The sequence below is a fragment of the Elephas maximus genome, chromosome 22 (assembly GCF_024166365.1).
Source record: "Elephas maximus indicus isolate mEleMax1 chromosome 22, mEleMax1 primary haplotype, whole genome shotgun sequence".
NCBI classification, from domain to species: domain Eukaryota; kingdom Metazoa; phylum Chordata; class Mammalia; order Proboscidea; family Elephantidae; genus Elephas; species Elephas maximus.
Genome location: NC_064840.1, coordinates 61,297,544 through 61,320,865, shown reverse-complemented (window position 1 = coordinate 61,320,865; position 23,322 = coordinate 61,297,544). Strand labels below are relative to the sequence as shown.

The following is a 23,322-nucleotide window of genomic DNA, read 5'->3' as shown; positions in this document are numbered from 1 at the left end:
CACTTTAAGGACTAAGGTGCACCTGACGCAAGCCAGGGCATTTTCAACCACCTCATATGCATGGGAAAACTGGGTGATAAATACACCAAAAACCAAACCTGTTGCCGTCAAGTAAATTCCGACTCATAGCGACCCTATAGGACAGAGTAGAACTGCCCCATAGCGTTTCCAGGGAGCGGCTGGTGGATTTGAACTGCCGGCCCTTAGGTTAGCAGCCGTAGCACTTAACCACTATGCCGTCAGGGTTTCCAGATGACAAATAAGGAAGAGTAAAGAGGAGTCGACGGCTTTGAATTTGGTGTTGGTGAAGAATATTAAATATACCATGGGCTTCCAGAAGAATGGATAAATCTGTCATGGAGGAAGACAGCCAGAATGCTCCTCAGAAGCAAGGATGGCGAGCCTTTCTGTCATGTACATTGCACATGTTATCAGGAGGGACCAGTCCCTGGAGAAGGACATCATGTTTGGTAAAGTGGAGTGTCAGCAAAAAAGAGGAAGTCATGAGACGAATTGACCCAGTGACTGCAACGATGGGCTCAAGCTTAACAACAATTGTGAGGGTGGCACAGGACCAGGCAGTGTTTCGCTCTGTTGTACATAGGGTCACTACTAATTGGCATTGACTAAATGGCACCTCCAAACAACATTAATGTAGGGTATGTCTTGAGTCAATCTGTTCTGAGATACAAAACAGCAGATTAATTAAGCAGCAAGAAAACAGAGATGGGGGAAGTTGGATGCCAGCCTTCCTCCAATCCTGGTGCCACATTCTTCTTCGTATAGTCCAGCTTCTCGAATTATTTGCATAGCATACAGATTGAATAAGTATAGTGAAAGGATTCAACCCTGACACACATCTTTCCTGATTTTAAGTCATACAGGATCCCCTTGTTCTCTTCCAAAAACTGCGTTTTGCTCTATGAACAAGTTCCACATGAGCACAATTAAGCGTTCCTGGAATTCCCATTCTTCACAATGTTAATTTGTAATTTGTTATGATCCATACAGTTGAATACTTTTGCACAATCAATAAAACACAGGTAAACATCTTTTTGGTATTCTCTGCCTTCAGCCGAGATTCATCTGACATCAGCAATGATATCCCTCGTTCCATTTCCTCTTCTGAATCCAGCTTGAATTTCTGGCAGTTCCCTGTTGATGTTCCCTGCAATCGTTTTTGAATCATCTTCAGCAAAGTTTTACTTATGTTTGATGATGTTGTCTGATAATTTCTGCATTCTGTTGGATCACCTTTCTTTGAAATGGGCCTAAATATGGATCTCTTCCAGTCGGTTGGCCAGGAAGCTGTCTTCCAATTTTTTGGCACAGGCCAGCACTGCATTAGTTTGTTGAAACATCTCAGTTGGTATTACATCGATCCCTGGAGTCTTATTTTTTGCCAGTACTTTCAGTGCAGCTTGGACTTCTTCCTTTAATACCATCAGTTCTTGATCCTATGCTACCTTCTGAAATGGTTGAATGTTGACCAATTCTTTTTGGCACAGTTACTCTGCGTATTCTTTCCACCTTCTTTTGTTGCTTCATATGTCCTTCGATATTTCACCCATAACTAGACCAAAAACCAAACCCAGTGCCGTCAAGTCGATTCCGACTCATAGCAACCCTGTAGGACAGAGAACTGCCCCATAGAGTTTCCAAGGAGCACCTGGAGGATTTGAACTGCCAACTGTTCGGTTAGCAGCTGTAGCACTTAACCACGACACAACCAGGGTTTCCATTTTACCCATAGAATCCTTCAAAATTGCAACTCAAGGCTTGAATTTTCTCTTTAGTTCTTTCAGCTTGAGGAATGTCGAGTGTGTTCTTCCCTTTTGGTTTTCTAACTTCGGGTCTTTGCACATTTCCTTATGATACTTTCTTTGTCTTCTCAAGCTACCATTTGAAATCTTTTGTTCAGCTGTTTTATTTCATTATTTCTTCCATTCATTTTAGGTATTGTACATTAAAGAGCAAGTTTCGTAGTCTCCTCTGACATCATTTTGGTGTTTCTTTACTGTCTTTTTAATGACCTTTTGCTGTCTTCATGTATGATATCCTTGATGTCATCCCACAGCTCCTCTGGTCTTCAGTCATTAGTGTTCGATGTGTCGAATCTGTTCTTGAGACAATCTCTAAATTCAGGTGGGAATGTTCTCAAGGTCATACTTTGGTTCTTGTGGACTTGTTTTAATTTTCTTCAACTTCACCTTAAACTTGCATAGAAGCAATTGATGGTCTGTTCCCCAGTCAGCCCTGTCTTTTTTCTGACTGATAACATTGAATTTTTCCATCGTCTCTCTCTGCAGATGTAGTCAATGTGATTCCTTTGTTTTCCACGTGGTGAGGTCCATGTGTATAGTCACTGGTTACATTGTGGAAAAAAGGTATTTGCAATGAATCAGTCATTGGTCTTGCAAAGTTCTATCGTGCAATTTGTGGTGTTGTTTCCATCACCCAGGCCATATGTCATGGATTGAATTATGTCCCCCTGAAAACGTGTTTTCAGTTTGGTTAGGCCATGATCCCCAGTATTCTGTGGTTGTCCTTCATTTTGTGATTGTAATTTTATGTTAAAGAGGATTAGGGTGGAATTGTAACACCCTTGCCAGGTCACATCCCTGATCCAATATAAAGGTAGTTTCCCTGGGGTGTGGCCTGCGCCACCTTTTCTCTCTGAAGAGGTAAAAGGAGAGGGAAGTAAGCAGAGAGTTGGGGACCTCATACCACCAAGAAAGCAGTGCTGGGAGCAGAGCGTGTCCTATGGACCTGAGGTTCCTGCACTGAGATGCTCCCAGACCAAGGAAAGACTGATGCTTCACAAGGACCTTCCTCCAGAGCCAACAGAGAGAGAAAGACTTCTCCTGGAGCCAGTGCCCTGAATTCGGACTTCTAGCTTATTTGACTGTGAGAGAATAAACTTCTCCTTGTTAAAGCCATCCGCTTGTAGTATTTCTGTTATAGCAGCACTAGATGACTAAAACACCATATTTTCCAACTACAGATGTTTTCTTCTTTGTTTCCAACTTTTGCATTCCAATCACCAGTAATTATCAATGCATCTTGATAGCATGTTTGATCAATTTCAGACTGCAGAAGTTGCTAAGAATCTTCAATTTCTTCATCTTTGGCATTAGTGGTTGTTGTGTAAATTTGAATAATAGTAGTATTAACTGGTCTTCCTTGTTGTTGTTGTTGCTGGGTTCCAACTCATATCTACCCTATGGACAACAGAACTAAACATTGCCTGGTCCAGTGCCATCCGCACAATCTTTGTTATGCTTCAGCCCATTGTTGCAGCCATTGTGTCAATCCATCTCATTAAGGGTCTTGCTCTTTTTTGCTGGCCCTCTATTTTATCAAGCATGATGTCCTTCTCCAGGAACTAATCCTTCCCGATAACATGTGCAAAGTCTTCCTTGTAGACATATAGATATTATCTTATCACTGACAGAGTTGTACTTCAGGTTAAATCTTGAAATGTTCTTTTTGATAATGAATGTGACAGTATTCCTCTTCAATTTGTCTTCCCAGCATAGTTGTTGTTTGGTGCTATCGTGTTGATTCCTACTCATAACGATCTTATGAGCGAAACACTGCCCGGTCCTGAGCTATCCTCACAATCATTGTTATGCTTGAGCCCGTTGTTGCAGCCACTGTGCCAGTCCATCTCATTGAGGATCTTCCTCTTTTTTGGGAACCCTCTACTTTACGAAGCATGCTGTCCTCCTCCTGGGACCGGTCCCTCCTGATAACATGTCCAAATTATGTGAAACAAAGTCTTGCCGTCCGCCCTTCTAAGGAGCGTTCTGACTTTACTTCTTCCAAGAATGCCTTGCTCATTCTTCTGGCAGTCCATGGTGCGTGTTCAATATTCTTCATCAGTACCATAATTCAAAGGCATCAATTCCTTGTTCTTCCTTATTTATTGTCCAGCTTTTGCATGCATATGAGGTGATTGAAAATACCGTGACTTGGGTCAAGGGCACCTTAGTCTTTAAAGTGACATTTTTTTGCTTTTTAACACATTAAAAGGTGTTTTGCAGCAGTTTTGCTCAATGCAATGCATCTTTGGATCTCTGGACTGTTGCTTCCATGGACATAGATTGTAGACAAAAGTAAAAAGGAATACTTGACAACTTCAATATTTTCTCTATTTATTATAATGTTGTTTCTTGGTCCAGTCGTGAAGATTTTTGTTTTCTTCATGTTGAGGTGCAATCCATACTGAAGTGCTTCGAATGCTCTTCATTTTCAGCAAGTAAGGTTGTCTCATTTGCATACTCCTCCAGTTCTGATGCTCCGTTCTTCTTCATATAGTTCAGCTTTTGTATTGTCTAAATCAAAATGACCAATACCAGTGCATTACAACTCACTAATGCCTACGATATCAATCTTTATGTATTCCATTTCATTTGTGATAACTTATAATTTTATTTTATTCATAATTCATACATTCCATGTTCCAGTTATTAATGGATGTTTGCAGCCGTTTCTCCTTGTTTTGAGTCGTGGCGCATTGGCACATGAAGGCCTGGAAATCTTTACTCCATCTCTGTCATTAAGATTGATTCTACTTTGAGAAAGCAGTTCTTCCTCGTTGCATTTTGAATACCTTCTAACCTGAGGGGCTCATCTTCTGGCACTGTATCAGACAATGTTCTGCTCCTATTCATGAAGTTTTTACTTGCCATTTTTTCCAGAAGTAGACAGCCAGGTTTTTCTTAGTCTGTCTTAGTCTGAAAGCTCTGCTGAAATCTGACCGCCATGGGTGACCGTGCTGATATTTGAAAACTGGTGGCGTAGCTTCCAGCATCACAGCAATATGCGAGTCACCGCAGTGTGACAAACTGACAGGTGCTTTGTGGTTGGATTAATTGGAATCCTTAAATGAATTTATTTTATCTCTTCTTTTGGTTTATGTAGATATAACTTTTTTCATTATTTTAATGGTTGATTTAGAGTTCATATAATATGTATTTAACTTATTACTTCCTTCCTTTTGGTAATAATACACTACTTCCTGTATAATATAAAAACATAGTGTTATTCATTCTTTTCTCCCCCTTTCAACTTCCGTGCTTTTTTTTATCATGTGGTTTAATATGTTATGATACCTATACTACATTTTATAAAAAGTTAATGTTTTTAAAGGTATTGAAAAAATAAAAAAATCTCAATACATTTAACCATGTAATTGCCATTTCCTGTTCTCTTCATGTCTCTGTGTAGATCCACGTTTCCATCTAATATCATTTTCTGACTGCTTAAAGAATTTCCTTTAACATTTCTGTAATGTCAGTTTGTAGGTGATGAATTCTTTCAGCTTTTGAATTTCTGAAATTTTTTTTTCTTTTGCTTTTTAAGGATAGTTTATCTGAGTACAGGTTTCTATATTAACCATTTATTTTTTCTTTCGGTACTTTAAAAATGTTACTTCTTGTTTCCATCATTTTCAGCAACAAGTCTACAGCTATCCACATCCTTGTTACCCCAAATGCATATGTGTCATTTTTCTCTGGCGGCTTTTAAGGTTTCCACTGATTTTGAGAAATTTGAGTATAATGTGACTTGCTGTATTTTTCTTCATATTTTTTGTGCCTAGGGTTCATTGGGCGTCTTGGATATGTGTGTTTACAATTTTCATTAAATTTGGAAAAATTTCAGCCATTGTATCTGTCCCTGCCTCTTTCTCTTTGACTTTAAGTACTCTAATTAAGTATATATTAAATTGTGTGAAGTTGCCTCACAGCTCACTGATACTGTATTTATTTTTTAAAATTCTGTTTCATTTTTAATAATTTATATTGCTATGTCTTTAAGTTCACCATTTTTTTTTCTTCCAATGGCCAATCTCTTAATCCCACCCAATGTATTTTTTCATGTCAGACTATTAATTTATAAAAGTTCAATTTGATTCTTTATTATCTTTTCTTAAATTTTTAGCTCATTTAATTGCTTCAATTCAGACTCATTTTTGCAGACATTATAAAACACAACAAATAATATAAACTTTCCAAAAACCCTTCTGTAAATTGTATATACATTCAAGAATTTTCTTTGATTAATAAAAACATATTACCAGAACATTCAGTTCTTGTTGTTTTCCATAATTGGTCCTACTATAATCTTAATTATCCATGTAACTTTTAACCAAGTGAAGTAAATTCTCTGTCACCTATGAAACACAGGCATTGTAGCAGATTGCCAAATTCCCTCTTTTTACTCCACCAAAGGAAAAGAACTTTTTGGCTGTGCACAAAGCACACTTACATATTCACAGGGGCCTCTCTCAACTGTGCTGTTGAAACTGGGGGAGTGGTTATGATCCTAGTCAGCCTCTGAGCCCATTCATGGAAAGGTACATAGCCCAAATTGAGATTTCTGGTATATACAGTACTCTCCTGACTATACAGTTGAGGCTAGTGTGGTGGTCAGAAACAAGAAATGAATCTACCCAACCTTGATTCAGTTGTGGAAAGTGACACAGCCCTGAAAACGAATTAGACAGCCCATGGACAGACTAAGAGTCTTGGCAAGAATCAAAACCTAAAAGAAAACAATAAGGAGAGAAAACTCAGAAACAGAGAGTAAGGTTAACTTTTAGAGCCATTTAGGAATCAATCTAAGGAACCAAGGAAAGAAACATATTAAACATGAGTCCAAAAAGTGCACTTCTGGAGCAACATGGTTTAATGGGCTGTGGCAGGAGGGTCCACTCATACATCTTGGAGGAAAAACCTCTATCACTGTGAAAGTATAATTTTTCAAAATGCCAAAAGCATGAATCTCAAACAAGTACAAAATGGATACATATTTTAAAAATATGTCTATTCTATATCTTAATGGGGAGCAATAGAATGGTAAAGCTTGGCTCAAAGAGCATTTGAGCAACTGGGTATTTATAGGTGTTAAAAAAGAAGCTAAAACAGAAGATTGTATTTATAGAAATTTGAAAAAAGAAACAATTCTGAAGAAATCAGTATTAAGAGTTACTCACTATATGTGTGTTTTTCTTTAGAAACTATTTGAATCATTGGTCTTGATTTTAATGTTAACTCCATAAGCTTGGATAATAAAAGTAAATACTGTGTTTTGCCTTCTCACCCATTACTTGGAGAATTCATGTCAAGATTTGCTACAGATTGCAAATATTATTGAGAACATGATGCTGTATAAAAATAGTATAGAGAAAAATTATTTTGGGGAGGTGAATGTTACATAAGTAGGGCCTTCGAGACCTCTGAAATCTAGAACAAATTTATGTTACTCTGCATTAGTTAGTGATGATAATCATGGAGAATTGGGGTTTGGATTTAGTGAAGGAGGGTTTGCAGAGATGGTAGTTAGATGTTTCTTGGCAAAAGCATCTATACAGTAAGGGAAATCTGGAAGCTATAAGCCAGAGAGTAACTGCTGAAGAGATCAAAGATATGAATTTGGGGAAATTATAGTGAAGGAGCCCTGGTACCGCAGTGGTTAAGAGCTATGGATGCTGACCAAAAGGTCGACAGTTTGAATCCACCAACCGTTCCTTGCAAACCCTATGGGTCAGTTCTCCTCTGTCCTATAGGGTCACTATGAGTTCGAATTGACTCAATGGCAATGGGTTTAGTTTTTTATTTTTTAAATTATTTACAAAACTGTGTGCGAAATAAACTTTCTGCTGTGTATCCTTAAATTATCTTTATATATTAAGTATTTTATTTTTGTTAAATGTTCGTGATGTGGATTTGGTTTTTTTTTTTTTTTTTTCGGTAAATGATTGTTGATTCCTGCTTTAAAGGGTGGCATATAGAAAAACCAAAGGCAGCCTACATGAGTGTAGCCATAGATGAGCTACGAGTAATTTTAATGCTAATCCATTAGCCCCACTTTCTGTCTTTCCTTTTTCTTTTATGTCAGTGTTCTTATCTCTGAGTTTCTAGCTTCTTTCACAAGCATTATCCACTCCTTTTTTGCATAGTAAATTCAATTACCTAAATCTCTATGTGATGCTAAGTAGTTAACAATAAAACTTATTTTTCTTATTGCTGTTAGCATCTAATAAAAAACATGTAAATTTAGAGCCTAAACATAAAGAAAACTTAAGTATCACTGATATGGGATCTTTTCTTATATTCCTTTTCCCTCCTAGATAAAACCACGTGGTACACTTTGCAGGAAATCAGCTGATAAAGAGTGTGATTTCAATGAATATTGCAATGGAGATGACAGTATCTGTGTGCCTGACACTTACGTACACGATGGATATTTTTGTGATTCGGGTGATGGCTTCTGTTATAAAGGACGATGTCGGACATTTGACAAACAGTGTAAATCAGCAATTGGAGGAGGTAATGACCATAATTTTCTTCTTGGTTACTAAATTCTGATTGTTCCAAAATCTATAATTCAACTTTATAGGTTAAATATTTAAACGTAATTTGTTAATGTGTGAAACCCCGCCTAGTGTACAGTGGTGTTAAGGGAAATCACAACTCTCTTGATTCTGAAAAACAGAAACACTGAATTTATATGAAATTCTTGTTTGCACAAGGAAGAAACCTCAAGTGGAAATCAGTTTCTTACAAGATTATGTAGAATTTGGGGTGGAGGGATTTAGTTTAGACTGAAATGATTTAACAGGGCTTTGGTTAGAGGAAAACAGGGCTAATAAGCAATTAGGTGAGTTTCAAGGGTGGATCTGTTCAAAGGGGCTTGCTTAAAAGAGTTTCAGCTCACAACATATCTAGCCAGTTTTATAGTCTCCCCTAAATGTGGATCATGTGCTTCAAAACAGAGAGGCTGAAATATACAACTTTCTGTACATATACAGTCCATGTTCTCTGAGTGAGTGAAAGTTTTCATTCTTAGCCCTTCCTTTGGGCCCCTTAGCCAGGTCAGAGGAGAGATCTCTAAATATTGCCTAGACCAATATGGCTGTCAGGAGTCCGAGGAGGAGGTAAGATGGAGGTTTTGGTCGTTATTGTAGGTCTATTAGGCTTTTCTGTCACACATTGCACCATCTGCCAAGACAGTGACTAAAGAGTAGTATTTTAAACATACTATCCAAACAATCAAAGGACAAGTAAAATTAGGAGGATCAAAAAAAGTACTCCTGATCCATGATCCAATTTTTTCAGAGCAAAACAAGTCTCAGTCCCGGCCTAGACAATGGGTTGTCAGCTAAGTAAGTGTCTCCAGTTAATTTTCTTATTTACTGCTTCTCTAACATTATCAGTGATTTGGTAATTTTAAAGCCCTCTGTGAGAACTGTAGGGATATAGGTACAACAGTCTTCTCTCCAAGGAGTACAAATTTTCTTTTTGGAAGGCAAGCATGACATCTAAAATATCTTGATTTTGAAATACTCTCTGTCCAATTTCAGTGACCACTTGTGTTACTGTGTCTAGGACATGATTAAATCTGGGACCGATTATCAATTAACTTTTAATTTGTTTTTGAAAAACAATCCCACTTTGGAAGCCTCCTGCCGAGCTTGGAGGCAAAAGCATGCTGTTGAAACTTTACATTTAATGATCAGTGTATTTCAATCCAAATTAACTCCTAACTCTTTGATTAGGTCATGTGTGGTCTCTCATGGACAGTAGTCAACTAGAATGGTCACTTAGTAAGGTGTGACATAATTCTGAAGTAGGCATTGGGTTTCCAACATAAAGTTTATATACAGTTTATAGGGGACATCCAATAAGATCTTATGCCACGGATCTAGTTCAAATCATTGTATATCACCAAATTGTTGGTTCTGATCAAAATGTTCTTATGGCATTGTCATATTGAAAGACATGGCTTTATGCATTGAGCAATAGCATTTGAAGTAGATAAATCTATATACCTATGGTAAGGTATTTTGAGTTTAAGTTATCTTTTTTCTTTATTGAATTGGTAAAAGAAATATACCTCAAGTGGAATTGTACCACCTGTTTCTAAGTTCTTTACTAAATTTTGTTTCTGTTAAAGTTTAACCCCTACAGCATTTCCACCAGTGTTACTTCTGTAGAGGTAGAAACTTCTTGTTCTAGGTATAATATAAAATGATGTTAGAGTTTTGTGTCTTTTGATTTTTGGTGATGTTTGCCCTCTAGAAGGTTAAATGTCTCATTAGTTGGAAAGTCAGATAGATTATCAGAGGTGTTTATACCTCTGTGAATGAGAGTGCAACCTAACTTTTGTAACACAGTTTCTCAGCCTCAGCACTATTGTCATTTTGGGCCAGATAACTCTTTGTTGTGAAGGGTGGGGTTGTCCTGAGCATTGTAGCATGTTTAGCAGCATCCACTGTCTCTACCTTCTAGATAGAATGCCTGGAGACATCTTTGGTTCTCACAACTGGAGTGGGGCCACTACTGGCTTCTAGTAGCAGAGCTGTTGTTTCTATTAGATACCATCGAGTTGGGTCTGACTCCTAGAGATTCTATGTGCAACAGAATGAAACACTGCCCGGTCTTGTGCCATCATCACAATTTTATCTGTCCCCAAATGTCAGTACTTCTGAGACTGAGATACTCTCCTCAGAGAGTGCCACAAGTTTGATATCTTGAGTGGATTTTGACTCTAGAAAGGGTTTAGATTTCATGCTGAAGTCTGAATAGTTATTGCAAAATCAACTTTGTATTGTTCTTTTTCAATTTTAGCATGTGATCTGTCAAAAAACAATATTGAATTAGGATTTGGTATAGAAGGGCCCAAAGATTGACTCAGCGTAGATTTTTTTTCCAAACTATAGAAGTAAAATCATCAGGGAAATGTTAAGAGTTGGTAGATTGTTGCATAGTGGTGTGAGAAGGGGAAATCAACAATATTTCATAGTTAATCAAGTAACAGAAAAAAGGTTCAGGGTTTTAAGTAACCAATCAGGCTTATAATGTATAACCAAGAAAGACCAAACCTGTTGCCATCGAGTCAATTCCAACTCATAGCGACCCTATAGAACAGAGTAGAACTGCCCCATTGGGTTTCCAAGGAGTGCCTGGTGGATTTGAACTGCCAACCTTTTAGTTAGTAGCCGTAGCTCTTAGCCACTTAGCCACCAGGGTTTCTTCATACTGTATAGTACCATAAAATTTAAACATAATGCTAGTTCAAAGTCTAATGGTGCTTCAACTAATTTACCTGAAGCTGAAGTGTCTCTGGATTAAGAGACAAGTTATAGCAGGCAATGAGTCTTTGATGAGTGCTGGGCAATTGGGTAAATATCCCTAGAATATGACTTGAACTTTAGTGAATATATAGGAAGTACTGTTTATGATAACCTAGAAGACGCAGCAAAAGTGGTAATTGAAGAGTATTTTATGGTTATTGAAGTCATCTCTGGAGTTCCTGGGTGGTGCAAACAGTTAATATGTTTGGCTGCTAACCAAAAGTTCGGCTGTTCGAGTCCACTCAGAGGCTCCTCAGAAGAAGGATCTGGTGACCTACGTCTGAAAAATCATCCTTTAAAAACTCCATTCTACTCTGGCGCACGTGGGGTTGCCATGCGTCAGAAATGATTGACAGCGCCTGGTTTTTAGTTTTAAGTTATCTTTGGCCTCTGATCTCTACGAAAATTGTTTGGCGATGTTTGAATTAGTTGCATCATACATGGACCTCATTATTGCATAAGATCGGAAACCAATTATCTACACAACCATTTAAACCTAGAAATAATTTAGCTGTCTTTTAGAAAGTAGTTTGAATATTTTTGAACAGCTAATAGTGTTTCCCTTCAACTAACAAATCATGACTGGGTAATGAAATATGCTACTACAACATTGAAACTTTTCTTAGACATTTTGTACTCATTGGACTGGCTTTAAAAGGACTTTATTTTTATTTTTGTAATTTAGATGAAGGTTCACAGAACAAACTAACCCCTCACTAAACAAGTTAGTACACATATTGTTTTATGACATTGGTTAACAACCCCACAACATGTCAACACTCTCCCTTCTCAACCTCGTTGTTGTTGTTAGGTGCCGCTGAGTCTGTTCTGAGTCATGGTGACCCTATGTATCACAGAACGAAACATTGCCCAGTCCTGTGCCATGCTCACAATTGTTGTTATGTTTGAGCTCATTGTCGCAGCCACTGTATCATCCCACCCCGTTGAAGGCCTTCCTCTTTTTGCTGACCATCTCTTTCACCAAGCATGATGTCTTTCTCCAAGGACTGATACTCCTGACAACATGTCCAAAGTACGTAAGACACAGTCTCACCATCCTTGCTTCTAAGGAGCATTCTGGTTGTACTTGTTCCAAGACAGATTTGTTCATTCTTTTCGCAGTCCATGGTATATTCAATATTCTTCACCAACACCACAATTCAAAGGCATCAATTCTTCTTCGGTCTTCCTTATTCATTGTTCAGCTTTCTCATGCATATGATGCTATTGAAAACACCATGGCTTGGGTCAGGCACACCTTAGTCTTCAAGGTGACATCTTTGCTTTTCAACACTTTAAAGAGGTCCTTTGAAGCAGATTTGCCCAGTGCAATGCATCTTTTGATTTCTTGACTGCTGCTTCCATGGGTGTTTATTGAGGATCCAAGTAAAATGAAACCCTTGACAACTTCAGTCTTTTCTCCATGTATCATGATGTTGCTTATTGGTCCAGTTGTGAGGACTTTTGTTTTCTTTATGTTGAGATGTAATCCATACTGAAGGCTGTGGTGTTTGATCTTCATCACTAAACGCTTCAAGTCCTTTTCACTTTCAGCAAGCAAGGTTGTGTCATCTGCATAACGCAGGTTGTTAATGAGTCTTCCTCCTATCCTGATGCCCTGTTCTTATTCCAACTTCTCGGATTATTTGCTCAGCCTACAGACTGAATAGGTATGGTAAAAGGATAGAACCCTGATGCACACCTTTCCTGATTTTAAACCATGCAGCATCCCCATGTCCTGTCTGAAAAACTGCCTCTTGATTTATGTACAGGTTCCTGGACCTTGAGTTCCCAATTATTGGCTTTCCTGTCCCCTCCTGCCTTCTAGTTCTTGCCCCTGGGCTGGTGTGCCCCTTTAGTCTCGTTTTGTTTTATGCGCCTGTTTAATCTTTGGCTGAAGGGTGAGCCTCAGGAGGGACTACATTACTGAGCTAAAAGACCATAGTCTCAGGGTTTCTCCAGTCTCTGTCAGGCCAGTAAGTCTGGTCTTTTTTTGTGTGAGTTCGAATTTTGTTCTACATTTTTCTCCAGGTCTGTTTGGGACCTTCTATTGTGATCCCTGTCAGAGCAGACAGTGGTGGTAGGCAGGCACCATCTTGTTGTACTGGACTTAGTCTGATAGAGCCATTGTGGTTGTGGTCCATTAGTCCTTTGGAGTAATCTTTCCCTTGTATCTTTAGTTTCCTTCACTCTCCCTTGTTCCTGAAGAGGTGAGACCAGTGGAGTATCTTAGATGGCTGCTCACAGGCTTTTAAGACACCAGATGCTACTCACCAAAGTAGAATACAGAACATTTTCTTTATACATTGTTATGCCAATTGAGCGAGATGTTTCCCGAAACCATGGTCCTCACAGTCTTCAGCCCAGCAATTTGGTCCCTCAGGGAGTTTGGATGTGTCTATGGAGCTTCCGTGACCTTGCTAAAAGAACTTTATTATAAGATAAACCTGTATAAAAAATGCATGCGTTTGATGCCATTACTCCGCCTTGAACGGGCCTACAGCGGGTCGTTGCAGTTCCTAATGTCACCATCAGATGGCAGTGTCTATGCTAGAATGTGCTCCCCAGGTTTCCAGCAGTTGCCAGAGGGAGTTAAGGTTCTGTCCTAAAACGTTCCCAACTTCTCTGCCAATCACTGCTTTTCTTAGATTGTGCTTTTAGGTTTTGTGGTGACCTCAGTTCAAAGTCCGCGGAATGGGGCCAGGAATAGGAAAGAAGATGCAGGATATCCCTAAATTTCCTGGGGCCCCAGAAGAATTCGGTAACCGAACCGCCCCGGTACAGGCTTCATCGTCCTGGGAGGGAAAGAAAAATTCTCGTCCTGAGTGGGTCCGCCAGGGCGGTGGGGCCTCCTGAGTCAAGAATACAGTGCAGAAATACCTGCCTGAAAGTTGAGCAGAAAAAGGCTACTGGCGAGAATGTTGGGTTGTTCAGGGTTTTGGGAGATCCTGAGTGTTCTATGGGCAAATCCTACGTTTCAGTGCTGTGAGACCGCTCTGGCCAGGCAGTGTTGGGAGTGTTGCCCTGGGGACGCCTCTTTCAAGGGCGGCTCCAGGGAACTGCTGGCAGGTGGGAAAAGGCTGTTCGGCTGTTCGGTTGCACAGCAGTGCAATCATAAAACAACTGCCTGCCCTTAAAATTTTAGTATTTTGTTTATCATGGATTTTTCCTGCATTAATTTTGGTTGTTATAAACACCACGTCAAAACGTTATTTATTTTTATTACTCAATTTCTGCTCCTCGGCCCCCCCCCCCCTTAAATTTTGCAAGACCCTAAACCCAGCCCTGTATAGAATTTTGGGACACAGTAAATTTAATCAGAGCAGGGCTTTGATTGGAGCAAAGAAAAGCTAGTTACAGACTTTGTGAGTTTCAAAAGTAAGTCTTTTCAAAAGGGTATAATTGATGATGGCGGGTTCTGCTCATAAACTTGACTTGTTTTGTAGCATCCTGTATTGTGGATTGTGTCCTTCAGGAGAGGGGGTAAAATTTATAGGTCATGGTCTTCAAGTATGAAAACCTGTGAAATTGTTGAAGAGAGTTCTCTTGTCAATTAATGGTGGCAACCACAAAAGATCTCAGTTCTCATTACATATGATTATCAATACCACGCACCTCAAAACCACCAAGTCAAGGTTGTGGGGCACCTAATGCAGACATTTGAATTTTTCATGATTTTGATTACACATAAAATAGGTAAAAGGGTTGAAAGAAATGTACATTGAGATCCCTTCTAATTAAAATTCAAAAATTCTTATTTAGTAATTGTTAGAGTCCTAGGAAATGTAATGAGGACTCTGGTTTTGAACAGGAAAAATTAATGATCTTAGGATTTGTTATCAGCACTGCACTACTGATACTATTTCTCTCCTGCTTTGTTTGGGACAAGAATAAAATACATTTTCTCCCTTCTTGTTCACGTTGGTTAGGGACCTAAGGTAGAAAGTAAACAAACAATTTGGAGGAAATGGAAAGGACTATAGCTGCTTATTTTTCTTAACAATAGGGAACGATTTAAATAATGTTGCTGTTTATTTTTTGTTTAGTACGAAACAAAGTCTACCACACTTAAAATCAGGAGCTCTCTCTTTAATCCAAGATGTACCTCCAGCTAGCTTTTTGACACCAGAGGATAATTATAAACCTCTAGGGATCACATTATAATTTCTAGAGAGATAATATCTGAGTATAATTTAAATTCTGTATTGACATCTACTTAAATTTTATTTCATTTTTTTTAGCTTCTACAGGTGCTCCATTTGATTGTTTTGAGGACATAAATGGTAGACATGATAGATATGGAAACTGTGGTGGTCATCAATGTAACTTTCCGTATGTATTTAGAAAATTCTAATTTTGTTTGGAATGTTATATATGGCTAAAGTCCTAGAATATATCATATACACAGTAAAATGGCATTTTATGCCAGGCTTTCCTTGTTTCATGATCTAAGCTGAACAGTAGTATCCACAGCCAATAAATAACATTTGCTCAGTGCCTATGTTGCAACAACACTGACCCTAAAATTGGCCTCCATTTATTGATGTGATGAGCTAGAAACTCCACTAGCAGTTTGTATACATTATATATTCATAGGCATAAAACATGAGATATAAGAATTATTTATTCCACTTCACTGATGAAAAAATTAAAGATTGGGGAGGCGACGTTTCTCATTTGCTCAAGTTTCAGAAGATTTTGATTATACATAAAATAGATAAAAGGGTTGAAAGAAATGTACATTGAGATCCTGTCTAATTAAAATTCAAAAATTCTTATTTAGTGATTGTTAGAGTCCTAGGAAATGTAATGAGGACTCTGGTTTTGAGCAGGAAAAATTAAACGATCTTTGGGTTTGTTATCAGCACTGCACTACTGATACTATTTCTCTCCTGCTTTGTTTGGCACAAGAATAAAATACGTCTTCTCCCTTCTTGTTCACGTTGGTTTCACACAGATCCGGGAAGGGAAAACAGGGTGGTCAGATGGTAAAAATCATTAATCTTTTACTTGCCACATTGCCTAACAAAACAGCCACATCATAGGTCAGCATGCTTAAAGAAAATTTACTGAGAGGAAATTGTTAAAACCTGGAATTAAATCAGTAAAACAATCTTTTTTTTTTTTTTGTCTTAGCTCTATCAGCAACCCATGTTATTTTAATAAATGAAAAAATAAATCTGTTTTTTTCTGCCTTATGCCTCTAGTGATATGCTATGTGAAAAATTAGTTTGTTCATGGCCGCACAAAAGATTAATATTACGTACAAATTTATCTGTGTTTTACACACATCGACGAGATGAAATATGTGTAGTTACGTACCGAGGAGACGGTATTTTTTCGACCTCTGTTAGGTCACCCGAAGACAGAGATGTGACATATGTAGAAGATGGCACCCCGTGTGGTCCTGAAATGGTAATTAGAACTACAAAAATTCAAGTGTTTTAAAATTATTTTTTATGATTATACACATTTGACAATATGCCAACCAATGTGTTTTTTAACAGCTTTGTTGGGGTATAGTTTGCCATGAAATTCACTCATCATAAATGTACAACTCATTGATTTTAATTTATAGATTTGTGCCACCATCACCAGTTTTAGGACATTTCTGTTACCCCCAAATTTCCCTCTTGCCTGTTTGCAGTGAATCTTTAATCCCATCCCCTGCCCTCAGCAACAACTGATTGGCTTACTGTCTATAAATTTGCCTTTTCTAGACATTTCACGTAAATGGAATTGTATCATATGTGGTCTTTTCCTTCTGATTTCTTTCATTTAGTGTACAGTTTTTTAGTTTTGTCCGGGCAGTGTGAAGCAGCAATAGTTCATTCGTTTAAATTGCTGCATAATATTTCATTGCATGGATATTTTTATCCATTCATCAGATGCTGGAATTTTGTACTGTGCCCAGTTTTCGGTTCAGGTGAATTATACTGCTATGGACACTTACGCCCTATTTTTTCATGTGAACATAAGATTTTATTTCCTTGAGTAGATTACTAGGGATTGAACTGATGGGTCATATGGTCAGTTGAGGGGTCCCCTGGTGGTGCAAGCAGTGTTTCAATAAAAATGTTTTAAAGTTTTTTGTGTATGAATGTGCGATTACTTCATCACTCTTTGTGGAAAAGGCATTTCTTTCTCCATTGAATTGTTTTTGCACCTTTGTCAAAAAAAGTTGTGCCTATTTGTTTAGGTCTATTTCTGGGTTTTGTATTCCATTGTATCAATTTTGTGTCCCTCCTCCAATACCATACTGTTCTGATTACTTTTACTATAATAAGGTAAGTCTTAATATTGGTAGTCTTTGGTCTTGCAAAATTCTATCATTCAATCTCCAGCGTTGTTTCTATCACCAAGGCCATATTTTCCACCTCCTGATTCTTCTTCTTTGTTTCCAACTTTTGCATTCCAATCACCAGTAATTATCAATGCACCCCGATTGCATGTTTGATCAATTTCAGACTGCAGAAGTTGGTATAAACCTTTGATTTCTTCATCTTTGGCATTAGCGGTTGGTGTGTAAATTTGAATAATAGTCATATTACCTGGTCTTTCTTGTAGGCATATGGCTATTATCCTATGATTTTGAAATGTTCTTTTTGACGATGAATGCAATGCCATTCCTCTTCAAGTGGTTATTCCCGGCAGAGTAGACCATATGATTACCCAATTACAAAAGGCCAATACCAGTCCATTTCAGCTCACTAATGCTTAGCATACTGATGTTTACTAATTCTATTTCATTTTTAATTATTTCCAGTTTTCCTAGATTCGTATTTCATACACTCCATGTTCCAGTTATTAATGGGTATTTGCAGCTGTTTCTTCTCATTTTGAGTTGTGCCACATCAGTTAATGAAGGTCCCGAAAGCTTGACTCCATCCACATTATTAAGTTCAACTCTACTTTGAGGAGGCAGCTCTTCTCCAGTTGTCTTTTGAGTGCCTTCCAACCTGAGGGGCTCATCTTGTGGCACTGTATCAGACGATGTTTCATTGCTATTCATAGGGTTTTCAGTGGCTAATTCTTTTCAGAAGTAGACCGTGGGGTCCTTGTTCCTAGTCTGTCTTAGTCTGGAAGCTCAGCTGAAACCTGTTCATCATGGGTGACCCTGCTGGTATTTGAATATCGGTGGCATAGCTTCCAGCATCACAGCAACATGCAAGCCCCCACAGTATGACAAATTGAAAGACACATGAGATGTAGTCAAATCGACTACATTTGTGGTAAGAGACAATGGAAAACCTCAATCTCATCAGTCAGAACAGGGCCAGGGACTGACTGAGGAACAGACCATCAATTGCTCATATGCAAGTTGAAGCTGAAACTGAAGACAATTAGAAAAAGTCCACGAGAGCCAAAGTATAACCTTGAGTATATACCACCTGGTTTTAGAGACCATCTCAAGAATAGATTTGACATGTTGAACACTAATGCCCCAAGACGAGACGAGTTGTGGAGTGACACCGAGGATTTCATACATGAAGAAAGCAAGAGGCCATTAAAAAGATAGGAAATAAAGAAAAGACCAAAATGGATGTCAGAAAGAGTCTGAAACTTGCTCTTTAACATCAAGTAGCTAAAGCAAAAGGAAGAAATGATGACAACAAAGAGTTGAGTAGAAGATTTCAAAGGGCAGCTCGAGAGGACAAAGCAAAATATTATAATGACATGTGCGAAGAGCTGGAGATTGAAAACCAAAAGGAGAGAACATGCTCGGCGTTTCTGAAGCTGAAAGAACTGAAGAAAAAATTCAAGCCTCGAGTTGCAATAGTGAAGAATTCTACAGGAAAAATATTAAATGGTGCAGGAAGCATCAAAAGAAGATGGAAGAAGTACACAGAGTCATTATACCAAAAAGAATTGGTCTACGGTCAAACATTTCAGGAGGTAGCATATGATCAGGAACCAATGGTACTGAAGGAAGAGGTCCAAGCTACACTCAAGGCATTGGCGAAAAACAAGGATCCAGCAATTGACGGAATACCAGTTGAGATGTTTCAGCAAATGGTTGCAGCACTGGAAGTGCTCGCTCTTCTATGCCAAGTAATTTGGAAGATAGCTACCTGTCCAACTGACTGGAAGAGATCCATATTTGTGCCTATTCTCAAGAAAGGTGATTCAACTGAACGCGGAGGTTATAAAACAATGTCATTCATATCACATGCAAGCAAAAAATGCTGAAGATCATTCAAAAGTGGCTGCAGCAGTGTATTGACAGGAAACTGTTGGAAATTCAAGCCAGATTCAGAAGAGAACGTGGAACCAGGGATATCATAGCAGATGTCAGATGGATCCTGGCTGAAAGCAGAGAATACCAGAAGGATGTTTACCTGTGTTTTATTGACTATGCAAAGGCATTTGACTGTGTGGATCATAAATTATGGATAAGATTGCAAAGAATGGGAATTCCAGAATACTTAATTGTGCTCATGAGGAACCTGTACATAGATCGAGAGAGAGTTGTTTGGACAGAACAAGGGGATACTGAGTGGTTTAAAGTCAGGAAAGTTGTGCGTCAGGGTTGTACCCTTTCACCATACCCATTCAATCTGTATGCTGAGCAGATAATCCCAGAAGCTGGACTATATGATGAAAAACGGGGCATCAAGATTGGAGGAAGACTCATTAACAACCTGCATTATGCAGATGAACACCTCGACATAAAGAAAACAAAAATCCTCACAACTGGACCAATAAGCAACATCACGACAAATGGAGAAAAGATTAAACCTGTCAAGGATTTCATTTTACTTGGATCCGCAATCAACACCCATGGAAGCCGCAGTCAAGAAATCAAAAGATGCATCGCATTGGGCAAATCTGCTTGCAAAGGACCTCTTCAAAGTGTTGAAAAGCAAAGATGTCACCTTGAAGACTAAGGTGCACCTGACCCAAGCCATGGTGTTTTCAATTGCCTCTTATACAGTGAAAGCTGAATAATGAATAAGAAAGACTGAAGAAGAATTGATGCCTTTAAATTGTGGTGTTGGCAAAGAATATTGACTATACCATGGACTGCCAAAAGAACAAATGGTGAGACTATATCTCACATACTGTGGACATGTTGTCAGGAGTATCAGTCCCTGGAGAAAGACATCATGCTTGGTAAAGTAGAGGATTAGTGAAAAAGAGGAAGAGAGGGATTGACACAGCGGCTGCAACAATGGGCTCAATCATAACAATGATTGTGACGATGGTGCAGGACTGGACAGTGTTTCGTTCTGTGGTGCATAGGGTCGCTATTAGTTGGAACCGACTCGACGAATCTTAACAACAATATTGGGTAGGATTCCTTCCATTTTATTATATTTGTTAAGATTGTTTTAGCTATTCTATGGCCTGTGTCTTTCCATAGTATTAATAGAATAAGCTTACCTTTGTCTACCAACTTGCTTTTTCATTGTCCGGCTTTTGCATGCCTATGAAGTAACTGAAAATACTACGACTTGGGTCATTTTTTTTTTATTGGGTCAGGCACACCTTAGTCCTCAAAGTGACGTCTCTGCTTTTTACCGCTTTAAAGAGGTCCTTTGCAGCAGATTTTCCCAATGCGATACCTCTTTTGATTTCTTGACTACTGCTTCCATGGGCATTGATTGTAGATCCAAGTAAAATGAAATTTTTGACAACTTCAGTCTTTTCTCCATTTATCTTGGTGTTGCTTTTTGTTTTTTTTGGTGAGGATTTTTGTTTTCTTTATGTTGAGGTGTCAGCCATACTGAAGACTGTAATCTTTGATCTTCATTAAAAGTGCTTCAAGTCCCCTTCAATTTCAGCAAGCACAGTTGTGTCATCTATACATCCCAGGTTGTTAATGAGTTGTGCTCCAGTTTTGATGCCATGTTCTTCATATAGTCCAGCTTCTCGAATTATTTGCTCAGTATACAGATTGAATAAGTATGGTGAAAGGATACAACCCTGACGCACACCTTTCCTGACTTTAAGCCATGCAGAAGCCCCTTGTTCTGTTCAAAGGACTGCCTCCTGGTCTGTGTACAGAATTTCGATAGGAATTATATTAAACCTATAGATCAATTTGTGTAGTATTAATGTCTTTCTTATGTTGAGTCTTCCAATCTGTGAACACAATATGTTTCTCCATTTCTTAAGGACTCCTTTGATTACTTTCATTGTCATTGTGTAATTTCTCATAAAATAGACTCTGCACATGTTTTGTTGAATGCAAACATACATTTTCCATTTTCTTTGTAGTGATTGTAAATGGTATTGTGTTTTGAATTTATGTTTCTGCATGTTCATTGTTAGTATATAGAAATGTGATTGATTTTGTGTTGATCTTGTATTCTTGCTGAACTCATTTAGTTCTAGGAGTTTTTTTTGTAAATCCCTTGGGATTTTCTGTTTAGAAATAGAAATGGTTTTAATTTCTTCCTTTTCAAACTGTATAGCTTTTATTTCTTTTTCTTGCCTTAGTACTGTGGCTAAGACTTGCACTACTATGTTGAATTAGAGTCATGAGAGTGAATATCCTTTCCTTCTTCTTGCTCTTAGGCAGAAAGCATTAATCTTTCATCATTAAGTAATGATGTTAGCCATAGGTTTTTTGTATCAAGTTGATCTAACGGCCCACTATTGCCAACTTGCTGAGAGTTTTTGTTGTAATTTTGTGTTGGATTTTGTCAAACGCTTTTTTTTTCCTGTGTCGGTTGATGTGATTTTAAGTTTTTTTTTGTTTAGTTTGCTCATGTAGTGAATTACATTGACAGATTTTGGAATATTGAAATAGCCTTAACCTGTTATAAATTCCATGTGGTCATGGTGTATAAGTTTTTTATACATTGGTGAACTTGGTTTGCTAATGTTTTATTGAAAATTTTTATATCTAAGTTCATGAGAAATATAGGTCTGTAGTTTTCTTTATTTATATTGTGTTTGTCTGACTTTGGCTATTTTATAATGGCCTCATGAAATGAGTTGGGAAGTGTTCCTTCCTCTCCTATTTTCTGGAAAAGACTGTGTAAAATTGGTGTTAATTCTTTAAATGTTGGTAGAATTTTCTGGTGAAATCATCTGTGCTTGGAGATTTTTTTTTTTCCCAGGAGCTTTATAATTATGGATTCAATTTCTTCAGTTATTATAGGTATATTCAGGTGATCAATTCTTTTTCTTGGTGAGTTTTTGTCATTTGTAGTTTTCCAGGAATTGGTCCATTTTTCTAACTCTTTGAACTCATGAGTACAAAATTGCTCATACCAAACCAAAAACCAAACCTGTTGCTGTCGAGTCGATTCCGACTCATAGTGACCCTATAGGACAGAGTAGAATGGCCCCACAGAGTTTCCAGGGAATGCCTGGTGGATTTGAACTGCCTACCTTTTGGTTAGCAGCCGTAAGCACTTAATCACTATGCCACCAGGGTTTCCAAAATTGCTCTTAGTATTCCATTATTATCTCTTTAATAACGGCAATATCAGTGGTGATATCCTCTGTTTCATTTCTGATATTGACGATTTGTGTCTTCTCTCTTTGTCAGTCTTGCTAGAAATTTTCTGATTTAATTAAAATTTTGAAAGAACAATCTTTTGTTTCATTGATTTTCCATATTGTTTTCCTACTTTTAATTTCATTGATTTCTGCTCTTTTTTGTTATTATTTCCTTCCTTCTACTATGGATTTTGTCTTAGTCATCTAGTGCTGCTATAACAGAAATACCAGAAACGGATGGCTTTAACAAACAGAAATTTATCTTCTCACAGTCTAGTAGGCTACAAGTCCAAATTCAGGGCATCAGCTCTAGGGGAAGGCTTCCTTTCTCTGTCGGCTCTGGAGGAAGGTCCTTGCTATCAGTCTTCCCTTGGTCTGGGAATATCTCCATGCAGGAACCTTAGATCCAAAGTATGTGCCCTGCTCCTGGCACTGCTTTCTTGGTGGTATGAGGTCCCCATGTCTCTCTGCTTGCTTCTCTCTTTTATATCTCAAAAGAGATTCCTTTAAGACACTATCTAATCTTGTAGATCTCATCAGTGTAACTGCCACTAATCCATCTCATTACTGTCATGGTGACAGGATTTACATCACATAGGGAAATCACATCAGGATGACAAAATGGTAGACAATTATACAATACTGGGAATCTGGACCTAGCCAAGTTGACAGATATTTTGGGGGGATACAATTACATTCATGACGGATTAATTTTTGCTTTCCTC

At 38.2% G+C, this 23,322-nt stretch overlaps 1 protein-coding gene across 3 annotated transcripts in view; it reads left to right on the top strand.

The window, feature by feature from the left end:
• The window catches only part of LOC126065719 (disintegrin and metalloproteinase domain-containing protein 5-like), a 149,714-nt gene that overhangs the window by 85,755 nt on the left and 40,637 nt on the right, over positions 1-23,322 (top strand). For all 3 annotated transcript variants that reach the window (XM_049866081.1, XM_049866082.1, XM_049866083.1), the window contains 3 exons: positions 8,138-8,336; positions 15,385-15,475; positions 16,351-16,558. In XM_049866081.1, coding sequence (XP_049722038.1) covers positions 8,138-8,336; positions 15,385-15,475; positions 16,351-16,558 — 498 coding nt within the window. The remainder of the gene's footprint in view (positions 1-8,137; positions 8,337-15,384; positions 15,476-16,350; positions 16,559-23,322) is intronic.